The following is a 12,710-nucleotide window of genomic DNA, read 5'->3' as shown; positions in this document are numbered from 1 at the left end:
CTGAACTATTGCGCTCGGTCTGGCTGGCTGAGGACTTCCATGCCACAACCAACAGCTGATGGCTGTGATTCTGCAAAGCCTGCCTAATCAACACACCTTTCTACGGAAGTAGCCCATACTTCTCAGAGTAAGTGCGGCCACTTTTCCCTCTCTGTTTCTTTCTCATAGAACTATTGTTGATTGTAGCTAGGATCAATGTGTGTATCCTCACTGAGGGGGCAGTTAGAAGTAGGATATCCATTTGGGTTGCACTTTCATTTTCTTTTTTTGTATTTATCTACACCCATCTAGTCAGAGACACCAGCTCTGAGTGTACTTAGCACGGTAGTATTTGTGGTTGTTTTATTACTTTATAAAGTGCTTAGTACATATTATATCAATTGTTATGCAGCCTAATAATTGCACAAAGTACAAAAGAGGATGTAAAAAAATGCCAATTCTATTGCAGAGGCAGAACTATGTAATGAATGCCAAATAGTGAAACAAGTAGCCTCCAAGTAACACCTTGAGACATCCTGGCCACTAAGTGATGCACTCTGGAACCTCAGCGCGCATTTCACTGCTGCAATGCCGTTTTGTCCTCCAGTTATACATTTTTTACTATAATGTGTCCATTATATTTCATGCACCTTAGTAATCATATGGTCCTATTTGTGAGGCACTAGTCCACCGTGTCTATAGAAGTTTCCCTTCTCCTTTTTACCCTCTTTCTTCTTCTTTTCATATTTGTTGTTCTATGATATTGATTATTTTTTGTATTTGCCATATTTTTCTGACTATAAGACGCACCGGACCTTTAGACGCACCTAGAATTTAGAGGAGGAAAATAGAAAAAAACTGAAGCAAAAAATGTGGTCATGATGCACTGTTATGGAGGAGGGGATCAGCTGCTGACACAGTTATAAGGGTATTGTCCCCCAATTCTGCACTATTATCCCCCATCCTGGTATATATGGCCCCCTTCCTGTTATACATGACACCCCATCCCCATCCTGGTATGCATGGCACTCCAATCCCCATCCTGGTATGCATGGCACCCCTCATCCCTATCCTGGTATACATGGTACCCCTCATCTCCATCCTGGTATGCATGGCATATCCATCCCCAACCTGGAATGCATGGCATCCTCATCCCCATCCTGGTATGCATGGCACCCCTCATCCCCAACCTGGTATGCATGGCACCAATCATCCCCATCCTTGTATGCATGACACCCCTCATCCCCATCCTGGTATGCATCGCACCCCCATCTTGGCATGCATGGCATCCCTCATCCCCATCCTGGTATGCATGGCACCCCTCATCCATATCCTGGTATGCATGGCACCCCTCATCCCCATCCTGGTATGCATGGCACCCCTCATCCCCATCTTGGTATGCATGACACCCCCATCCTGGTATGCATGGCACCCCCATCCTAGTATCCATGGTACCCCAATCTGGATATGCATGGCACCCCCATCCCCATCACGCTGCACACAAAAAAATAAGCGATTCTGCTCACCTTCCTTCTTTCTGCTCCAGCACTGTGTCCTTTTCTTTCTGCAAGCAGCTGATCTCACCATGTGAGCAACGCATGACATATCTGCCATACGCCCACACACTCTGAGATGAGCTGCCAGAATAGTGACTGCTCTCCACGCTGGGAGTATGGGCGTGGGGAGTAGCAACTATTCGTTCTCCTTAATAGCACACACAGTGTCAGCAGCAGCCACTGACTTCCTTCAGCGGCTCGGCTATCATGTGTGTCCGCTATTAAAGAGCATGAATATTCACTACTCCCCATGCCCATGGGCGTGGGGTGTAGTGAATATCCATGCTCTTTAATTTCCATGGCCCCCAACCAGACACCGAACTCAGGCACCGGCCCCTGCCCCCAGGCACCGGCCCCGGGCCTCAGGCAGACACAGGGCCTCAGCCATGCATCGGGCCTCAGCTACACACTGGGCCTCAGCCACCTGACCTCTTCTGCTGCAGCTGCCAGGTTCCTGAGGGAGGGTATGGAGGACCCTGCAATCCTGCTCCACCACCACCGCAACTCCCCCTGCTAGAGCACCGGCTTCCTGAAGGACCCTGCCTCCTGTGACCCTTGCTCCACCACCCCCCAGTTAAGATACCTATTGAGACTATAAGATGGACCCCCATCTTATAAAAAATATTTTTTTCCTATATTCCACTCCAAAATTTGGGGTGCGTCTTATGGTCCGGTGCGTCTTATAGTCCGAAAAATACGGTATATATTCTTGCACTTGATAGTCTGCATATTCTTGATATATCTTTATAGGTTTACATATATATGGTTCTTAAGTAGCAGATATATTTTTTCATCGTCATGGGGTAATATTGGGTTCGTGCGTGTACCAATAAAGTACTGAATTTGTATAGTAATATATTGAAGTCTGCAGCCAAACTTTTAGAAAGTTGAGGAAGAAAACATCTGCAAGCTACTGTTCTCAGTGTCCAAAGCTCTCCTATTTGCTGTAGAATCAGTTCTGCATGTCGTTATATTTAGGAAATGCATGTAGACCCTAAGATGTAAATATAAAAGTAAAGGCACAAAGTTCACCTTGCAATAAAAGTATAACAGGGCACTCCAGTCTCTCACCCTGTTACCATGTATCATTTTTATAGTCTGCATTTACTTATTTTTTCCTCTCTTAAAGAAGAAATATGAAGCTAAACGAAGCCAGTTCTTGACCACAAGCACTATCGCACGTGTCATTATTATCACTGGTTAGGACACGTAACATCCTATTTTATTTGCTATAGATAAAGTAGTCTTCTGAATTTCTTGGTATTCAGCTGGCTGTTTCTAATATATGGTATAATATTTTTCTACCAATTTATTATTTTGGGCGTGAAAGCCTGGTGGATTTGAGGGAAACATCATGAAATTCTATCTAGAGACATTGGCTGTTTTCAAATCTGCGTTGGAGCTTTTGTCTCAGATTGTATTAAAATGTTAGTCAATGTCATAGCATACAGTATTTCCATACATGATGGAAAAACAACAAATACATTTAAAGTTTTTTTTCCCACAAACAAAGTATATTTTAATCAATAGATCTTGGAATAAAAATAAGTTCCATATTTGGATGTGTTAAAAAAATGTTCCTGTGCTGAGATAATCTTATAAGTGTTCCCCTGCTGTGTATTGTGTAATGGCTGTGTTTCACCGCGCTGAAACATGGTTTGATCATACCACCGCTCCTGGGCAGGGGAGCACGCAAAAGAGTATACAGACAGGAAATCAAGGGATCACAGATGATTCATTCTGAGAGGTAAAACATTTCCCTGCCTGTTTTTAAGCAATGTTTTACCTCAAAGAAAGAATTAGCTATGATCCCGTGCTGTCCTGTCTATATACTCTCTTCTGCTTTCTCAGTTGCCCAGGAGCTGTGGTATGATCAGACCATGTTTCAGTATGGTGAGACACAGCCATTACAGGGGCACATTTATAAGATTATCTCATTATCTTATTTCTCGGAACAGTTTTTTTAAGACATTCAATTTCCAGTTATGGAACTTATTTCTATTTAAGGATCTATTGATTAAAATTTTGATTAAAATGAGCTTTTTTTCATGGGAAAATCCCTTTAAGTCAATAGGGCAATCAGGTACTCTTGATGTTCATCATGAAACACATCTGTATCGAATTGAATTATGTTTTTTCAGTCCAGTGATGGATCAGAAAAATAGAAATCAGATGTGAACATAGCCCAGCACCAATTGGCTTCTTGGTTATCACGATAGATCTCACTGAATATATCTGAACGATTCTTCTAATCATCATGAAATATGTACACAGAGCCATCAATTTTCCAGAACTATATGGGTTTTTTTCCTGAGATAATTATAGTAATATGTGAAGGCTGACCTGTCACTGTACGCAAAAACACTACAAGATTACAGGTAATTTTCCCAAACACCAAACATTCTTGGTAAGAGTGCATTTAACTTAATACCATTGCTCCCAGACAGTTAGAACAAACAATATTCCTTATTTCTTGTATTGCCTATGTAGCAACAAGGAAGCTTGTGGAACGCCCTATGATTTTCTTTGACAAGCTATTAGTCTCCTGGTTCCTTCTGAGAAGCAATTTTATAAAAAGAAAAACAAAAGTCTCATTGCTTTTTTACTTTCTTCCTGTGTTTTTCTCTTCTTCGCTCTTGCTATATTCTCTACGGTGGAATATTTTTAATGGAAGTTAAAATGATATTTTCTCTATTATTTCACAATTTTCTTTGAGCAGAGATGAAAGTTCTTGTTTTTGGTGTCCTTAAACAAAGACTATTGTACTTAAAAGTATTTTTTTATACTCAAAATAAAACTAACTAGATATTTTGTAGTATTTTGTAGAAATTCTACTAATTATATTTTGGGAAATCAGATGTGACTGTATTACAATGTAATGGTGCCCATCCACATTAGAGCAACGTTAGTAAAAGCCACCAGTTATGGAGACATGGACTGACTCTCTTATGTGCATTTGGGCCTCCTGACTTTTACCAAGTAGATGATGATGGGTAATGAAGAATCTTGCATGTTCAATTTCAATGCCAATCTTCATCTTCACAGTGGCTTTCTTTCTTCTCCCCACTGAAATCACATGGATGCTTGGCTGAACCAAACTTGCATGTGTATATCGAGGACGTAAGGAAAACATATTATTGTTGGCAAAACTACTGTCATCAACATCCCAAGAGCCTTTTATGATTAGTAAGTCCCAGCAATATCATGTGTAAGGGCAGGTGCAGACGATTGTAAATTCTCTCATCCGAGAGAGTTGGGCCGATTATGCAAATGACACTCCGATCACACTCTGATCATAATGTGATCCAATTCTCTCGGATGAGGAGAAGATGAAGAAAAAATGTTGTTATCCGAGTGAAGTCCAAAGTTTTCAATGTACTTATTCACATATATGGCCGAGTGCAATCCAAATATCGGATCAATCTTGGGCATGCAGAGATTTTTTATTTTTTCCCCAGGCAATCTCAGTCTAATGAAAATGTCTGGCCCAATAACATAGCATTGGCCCGAGTGCAATCCTATGTTTTTTCGAATCGCATTAGGACCGAAAATATGCTCGTCTGCACCTGCCCTTGGTTGGATCGGAACATAATGTCTTGGGATGTAGTTATCGGAAGAGGTGTCGGGGATGACGCAGGTAGTAAGAAGTTTGCAGTGCTCTACACTTATATCCACAGATTACTGAGGTGGCTGATTGACCACGTTCCTGCTAATCTTTTTGATCAGCTCTACAAAACAAATGTGTTGTCATTTATTGTTTCAAAATCAGTCAAAGATTATTAATTTCTTCATCAAGAATATTTATCTTCACTCAGTTCTGCAGTCCATAGATGTCATAAAGTATATTATCCAGCTTGGGATAACCATTATATTTACCAAAATGCAGAATGTCTACAAAGATTGTGTGTTGGTCTAGAGAACTGTACTTTCTGATTGCTTATTGACGTTACCGAGTAGAATATAAAACTGTAGGAACCTGCCAGCATCTTCCCTGTTGATAACATCTAATTGTCAGGGATTTCAGCAGCCGCTCAACTGAGATCAGCCCATTATAAGAAGTAATTCTTTTTGAAGAACTATTAAGGGTCCTCCACAGTGAACAACACCTCCTTTAACCTCTTCCCTCCTCAGACAATTTTTGTTTTTGCTTTTTAATTTTTTATTCTCCCTTTTTAAATGGCCAACACTTTTTTATTTTTGAATTGACATTGACAGACATGTCAGAACTTGTTTTTTTTGTGGGACAAGATGAAGTTTTGAATGACGCAATTTATGCCACATAGAGTAAGAAAAACTGTCAAAAAAAAATTCCAAGTGCGATGAAAAGATGAATTTCCGACATTGTTTTTTTTTGGGGATTTTGTTTTTACAGTATTCATTGTACAGTAAAAATGAACTGAAAACATGATTTTCCAGGTTAACATGAATACAGAGATACTGAGCAGCTGTAGTTATTTTTTTTCATACTTTATTGGCTTTAAAAAATTAAAAATTGTGTAAAAAAACACCCAAAAGCTTAGTTTGTTGCTATTTTCTGAGCCTGTAACATATTAATATTAGCATCAATGGAGCTGTGTAAGGGCTTGATTTTATGGAAGGGGAGCTCAAGTTTAAATTTAAACAATTTTGGGGTACATACTAAGCTTTGATCTGTAATTATTAGTGATGAGCGAGCATGCTCGTTAATCAAGATTTATGAGCATGCTCGGGTGTTTTCCGAGTATCTTCAGGTCACTCCGTGGTCATGATTTGCGACTTTTTGATAGCTTTAATACATTTGAGGAATGCCTGTTTTTTAAGCATTCCTCACATGTATTAAAGCTGTGAAACAGTTGCAAATCATGAGCACGAAGTGACTAAAACATAACACCCGAGCATGTTGAAGATACTCGGCGAGCACACGAGCATGCTAGCCAAAAGGGTTAACAGAACATCATCGCTCATCACTACTAATTATTGCATTTTTTAAGATTATTCCGATGACCAAAAAGACGCAATTGTAGTGTTTTAAACTTTTTTTTCCATATTACAATATTTACCGATAGGCTTAATTAATTCCATACTGTGATAGATTGGACTTTTCTGGACACAGTGATAACACTTAAGTATTTTTTTAATTTTTAAAATGTCTTTGCTGTTAACTGGGTAAAAGGAGAGGTGTTTCAAATTAAATTTTTTTAACATTTTTTATATTTTTTAAAAATGTTATAATTTTTATTTACTTTATGTGTCAGTCATCTGAAGGGACTTGTACTATATACAGCAATACCGCATAGTGAAAACGATAGTCTATTATGACTCTCAGTCACAGGCTGGACGTCACAAGACAGATCACATCATAGGCACGAGGACGTCTAGACGACCCTCAGCTGTCATAGTAACCCCTCAGTTGCCTGCAATCACATAACTGGGGGGCCGATCAGCGGCTGAGCTAACTCCCAGACTGGATAGCGGTGCTTAAATGCAATGTCAGTAATTGACTGTGGCATTTAAAACGCTACCAGCAGCGCACCGATTGCTGCGATTAGAGGCAGATTCCAGCTATATAAAATAACTGGTATGTGTCCTGTGTGGAGCCAGCTCTGCTTCTGAACCTGCTCCAAAGTCCCTGACATGCTCCTTGATGTAATGGTACATCATGGAGTGTTAAGGGGTTAAAACAATGTCCCAACATTTTTTTTACCTATATATTTTGCAGTATTTTCTATTTATAAATATCTTTATGTATACAAAATAAAGGAAAAGAATGTCTTGTACTGTATATATTTGCTTTAGCAATTTATGAGCTTTATGCTATCTTTGTTTTCCTTCCTTTGATATGATTCAACTAATGTATTTTCCCGTGATGCCTAATTACATTGCAATTTTCTGTCCTCTGCAAAGTCTCAGTGTATCCCATGTAATTTAGTTATAGCCTATCTCCTCTGCCTCCTGCTTGTGATAGGTTTCCCTGTCTGCTCTTTTGAAGCTGTATATCATGGGATACATTAGAGATTGTGCACCTGCGGGTAACATAGGCAAGTAGTGTGAGTAATGAAAAATGTAATACTCTTCAGCTGATCATTCTATATACTGACCCATTACATCACTGCTCTTACATAAAGTAGAAATAATAACTTCAGCTTCATTGGGGAAAACACAGATGAGCAATGAGGGTTAAGGAGAGGAAGGAAGGTATCTGAAAGATGCCAGAATGGATTTGATAGGTGATGTTATCCTGTAGTTCACAGGACATCAGACTGACCTCCTGTTTACAATGGAGAACATGTACTGGATTGGTGGTGAGAATGGAGATGGCACAAGCTGTCCATAATGACCATTTCATAATGTATGGATGTAGTTGAGCTGGGATGATACAAACTACACAGGCATAATATTGCAAGTGAGATACCCTTATAGGTAAGAGTGATAGAAAGTAAATCGGTGTAGACAAAAATAATTATAAGATTTGACAAAACTAGGAACTAAAGATACAACTGCCACTATCTTATACTGACAAGACAAGAAATCTAAGATAAACCTGCAGATGCTCCTAGTAGGATCGGTTGTAAGAAGTGCTGTAGCTGTGCTCTGCGGAGAAAGCATTAAAACTTCTTCAATCATCTTCAAATCAAATTCTGCAGCAGTAGCCAAAGTTACAAAACAGCTACTACTATAGTCTGAGGTAGTGGTTACAGGATTGCAAATTTATACATGTTGCATAGTCAGAGCTCACTTGCACAAAATGGTCATAATTTATTCAGGACCATTTCCCAAGTTTTGAGATGAGAGCCCATAGATACTTGTTGCCTCTAGTCACAAAAGACATTTATTAAAAAGCTAACTGGATCCAATTTTGATCGATGAAACAGTGATAAATCAAAGCTTCTATCATTTACTTTGTCAAAAATTGCTTTCCACTTTTTTTACGGCGCCATTCACTTGAAAAAGCGACTTTGATCTGCAAATCGGATCAAAACTGGACATGTTGGGGGAGTTATATTGTGTCCTTACATCCTTCTACGGGGCAGTCTTAAGCTTTTGTCTCTGAAATGGACAATCATTTTTTCATTCGAAAAATACATTAACTCAGTCGACAACACTATTCTTGTTGTCAAAAAGTATTAGAAATAAATGTGATGGAACAGAACTGAGTGTAAGTGTGAACAGAGCTTAACACACAATCTTTTTTTCTTTTGCGGTCCAGACATTATTTGTATATTCATTTATTTTGAAAATAAACAGAAGACAGGAAAGTTTGGAAGAATAATATTAATATCACATGGATAAGTAATAATAATAATAATCCCAGTAGCAAATATTATATAAATATATATATATATTTATATAATATACTTTGGGCCACCACTGTATATATATATATATATATATATATATATATATATATATATATATGTATATATAATGTATAAGATAGAGGGAGGCTACAAAAGGGGACTTTTATTAGCTCATGTGAAAACATTTAAGTCCCATCACAGAGACGTATTCAAGCCAATATGTATATCTAATAAATACCGGAAAAAGGGGGGTAAGGTGACGTCAATTAAAAAGTGCTGGTGCAAACCACAGAGTCCAGGGCATTGTATTATAAAATACAAACAGTAAAAAATGGCAGAACTCACATTTCTAAAAATTGAAACATTTTATTTATTCCAAGCCTAGATACACAACGTTTTGGCTCTGTCAATGACCCCTTTTTCAAGTGTGTTTTTATTAATTATTATTAAGAATAATACTAATAATAATAACATTTGCACTTTCTTTTTTCTTGGAAACTAAAAAAAAAAAAAAAAAAAGATAGACAAAAAATATATCGAAATGATAAAGCATAGGAGTGAAAAATGTTACAATAAATAATTTGTGTATTACTCACGGTTCTTGTCACCTCTCCACCTTGACCCTGCTTTGGTTTTAATATCCACAGGAACTGCTATTCGCATTATCCACGTAAGCAGCAGCAGAGGAACCAGTAAAGCCATGCCCGGTTAGAGAACAAGCATTATAAATCTTTTCTGAGAAGCTGTGACAATCACACCGAAAAAATATTTCTTCTAAAAGATATGTAAGAATAGATATGACATCTCTAATATTTCCTTTCGAGCATGATGCATGATAAATATAGGCAGAATAATTACATCTCTATTGAAGTGAGAAGGAAAAGATCATTATTCCATGAACTAGCGGGAAGAGAAGAGCTGACAGTCTTCTCCGGTTTATCAGCGACAACAAGTCTCTGTGTAGCTCGCCTTGTCTCGGTGCCTCTAAATATTTATCAAGGTTTGTCACAGATCTGGAAGTGAGGACAGAGCCGGCTCAAACATTTTCACTCTCATGTCTGTCATTGCACTTGCACAAAGCAAAAGAGCAGCGCGGATTTCTTTTAACACTTAAACATTGTCATAGACATAAAAGAAGAAAAGTGTAAAAAAAACATTCGGAAAAGTATCAATGTAATCACCTCCCCAACATCAGAAAATAGAGATGTAATAAAAACAAGGCAATAAAGGAGCGGAGAGGCAATTTATAACACCAGTGGCCCAATTTTAATGGATACATACGGCCCACTTATCTTATATGAGCCACCAGGGGTACTTCTGTGCCAGAGAAACACTAACACAGCACAAATCTCATTAAACAGTCCTATTTCTTTTAATGCACCTGATATATTTTTTAGTAATTTATTGTTCTTGTTTGGACCAGTGCACGCATTTATAAAAAAAGATAAACTGGAACGTATAAAAGATTTTCTACTCTCAGGCACATTCCTAAAATATAATAAAGGGGATCCTCCAGAGTTGAAAAGGGTACATAAAACTTCATGTTTATTGGAAATTATTAAAATATCAAATAGTGATGATGGAAAATTCTCATGGATACTGGCAAACCTACGCGTTTTGGCACAAAGCCTTATATGAAATGGGGCTTTGTGCTGAAGCGCGTAGGTTTGCCAGTATCCATGTTAATTTTCCATCATCACTATTTGATATTTTATTAATTTCCAATAAACATGAAGTTTTATCTACTTTTTCATCGCTTGAGGATCCCCTTTATCCTATCTCGCCTTGCTGTAGCCCTGTCCTTGGGCTGCTCCGTGAGATAATCTACTTTGCGGCAACAGGTGCTTCTAACTATTGATGAGCTGACTCTCCGTTCCCCGGATTAACCTCCATATTGATTCTTAAAATATATAACCTATACTGCAAATATGCTCACTTATTTTATAGGGACCCATATGTATATATAAATCAATCTACAGGACAAAAACAATGAGGTCACCAATTCAATTAAGTAAATAAATAACTGTTTTATTAAAGGGGTTGTGTTGTGAAAACGTAGAATAGGTGATAAATTAATGATAGGTGGGGGTTGCACCACTGGGACCTGCACCGATCGGCAGAATGAGGGATTTTATCCTTGATGGAGCACTTTTATCCCCCTTATAGTGGAGTGAGATTTCAGACGCCTGACCACCGCTCCATTTATTCTCTATGAAGCTGCCAAAAAAGTTGAGCACCATTCTCAACGGCCCCACATGGAGTGAATGGAGTGGTGGTTGAGCATGTGCAGTACCGCTCCATTCTAATTAAGATAAAAGTTCCCCATTCTGCTGATCACAGTGGGTCCCAGCAGTCAGACACCCACTAATCAATAAGTTATTACTAGGGATGAGTAGACCCATGGAAGCTCGGCTTCTGGTACACAACCCAAACTTTAGTCCAAAGTTCGGTTCGGGAACTGTACCGGAACTTGAACCAGAACCGAAACCCCATTGAAAACAATGGAGACCTGAACTTTGGATCTGGAAAAAAAATCTCTCTCTCTGCAACGTGCTTTCCCCGGAACTCCAAACATTGCAACGGATTTGAGGGAGAAGTCCATGTTTGATGTTTAACACTGGACACTAACTGGTACGAATCCCAAACTTTTAAAATCTTGTTCTCTCATCTGTAGTTATCACCTAGGGGATGACTAGTTTTTACCGGAGAAGCCCTATAAATTGTATTAAAAAAACACCATACAACAGTAGGTAAGAATATGACTAGAAAAGGTAGATATTGATTAGGTAATTGCCTCATCATCCTGTGTCTTAATCAGCGAAATAGGCCTTGAAGATGGTGTGCTCTGGAAGATGCCAAAAATGCCTAGCTGCTGGAAGACATGTAAAGACTAAAATGAAGAAGATAACAAGTAGAAATAAATTAATTTATTAATTTATTTTTTTACTTTTATTTAGTATACTCTTGCCTGGGGCCTGTCCTGAGTGTAATAATCACCATTCAATTTGATTTGCATCAAATAAATATAAAGCTTAACAAATTTTTTTAAACATTTTTACAAAATCTGCAAATTCAAGTTTTTGCGGATTTATTCATCCTTTGTATAAAATCAATTTATGCTACCAGAGATACAAAAATGATTAGGAAAAAATATGCAAAATAGCTCTCTACTGTGAAGAATGAAAAGTATCTCACTCTTGTCAATCTTTGGCATTAGCAACTTTATAAGTTATTGAAGGGATAGTCCACTTCTTTAAAGTAAAGTTTGGCAAGCTAAATGAGATGCTCTTGACAGCTTTGAGAACTGGCCTTCCTTAAAGGTGTTATCTGGTATTTTGCAAAAAGTCTGCAGTCACTCTGTGACTAAAGACTTCTGAATCATTACAATGTGCACACCCCACACTGTCAGGATTCTCTGGTGCGGGCAGCAATAGCAGGCAGTAATGTAACCGCAAGAATGCAATTTACATACTTACAGCCACATTCTTACTTGACATGTCTGACCTTGTTTAATGTATTGTGAGAGGCTGTGCATGTCTAGTTGGAATATGGCCAGATGTATGAAAATTGCATACTTGTGAGTACATGCAGAAATCGGAGAATCCTGACAGTGTGCACACTGCATGCTGTGACGATTCAGAAGATTGCAGTCACTCTATTGACTGCAGACTTTTTGCAAAAGACCGGACTATTCCTTTAATGAGACTAGCTGTTTAGACAACTTCTTGGCATACGAGCAAGCCCTGCATTGTCCTGCCCTGTTATATTATGATATCATATTGACTGCTATTATGCAAGTTTTATAAAATCTAGCAAAACCGAACACTGTTACCCTAGTTGAAAATATGGATAGGGGTTGTTTGAACCAGAAAACTCCTTTCCTAGTGAAACAGCTGAT

General features: G+C 38.3%; 1 protein-coding gene across 4 annotated transcripts in view; it reads right to left on the bottom strand.

Moving 5' to 3' along the window:
* Window positions 1-12,710, bottom strand: part of ROBO1 (roundabout guidance receptor 1) — a 1,620,698-nt gene that overhangs the window by 943,291 nt on the left and 664,697 nt on the right. For 2 of the 4 annotated variants that reach the window (XM_073668213.1, XM_073668215.1), the window contains exon 1: window positions 9,409-9,565. The exons of 1 other annotated variant lie outside the window; for it this stretch is intronic. In XM_073668213.1, coding sequence (XP_073524314.1) covers window positions 9,409-9,514 — 106 coding nt within the window. In that variant the 5' untranslated portion in view covers window positions 9,515-9,565. Of the gene's footprint in view, window positions 1-9,408; window positions 9,568-12,710 lie in introns of those variants that run through there. One more of the 4 variants, XM_073668217.1, reaches the window with a different exon arrangement.

The sequence above is a fragment of the Phyllobates terribilis genome, unplaced genomic scaffold (assembly GCF_046119375.1).
Source record: "Phyllobates terribilis strain yellow unplaced genomic scaffold, ASM4611937v1 Scaffold_2__4_contigs__length_985480577, whole genome shotgun sequence".
Classification (NCBI taxonomy): Eukaryota; Metazoa; Chordata; class Amphibia; order Anura; family Dendrobatidae; genus Phyllobates; species Phyllobates terribilis.
This window is presented reverse-complemented; position numbering and strand designations above follow the sequence as displayed.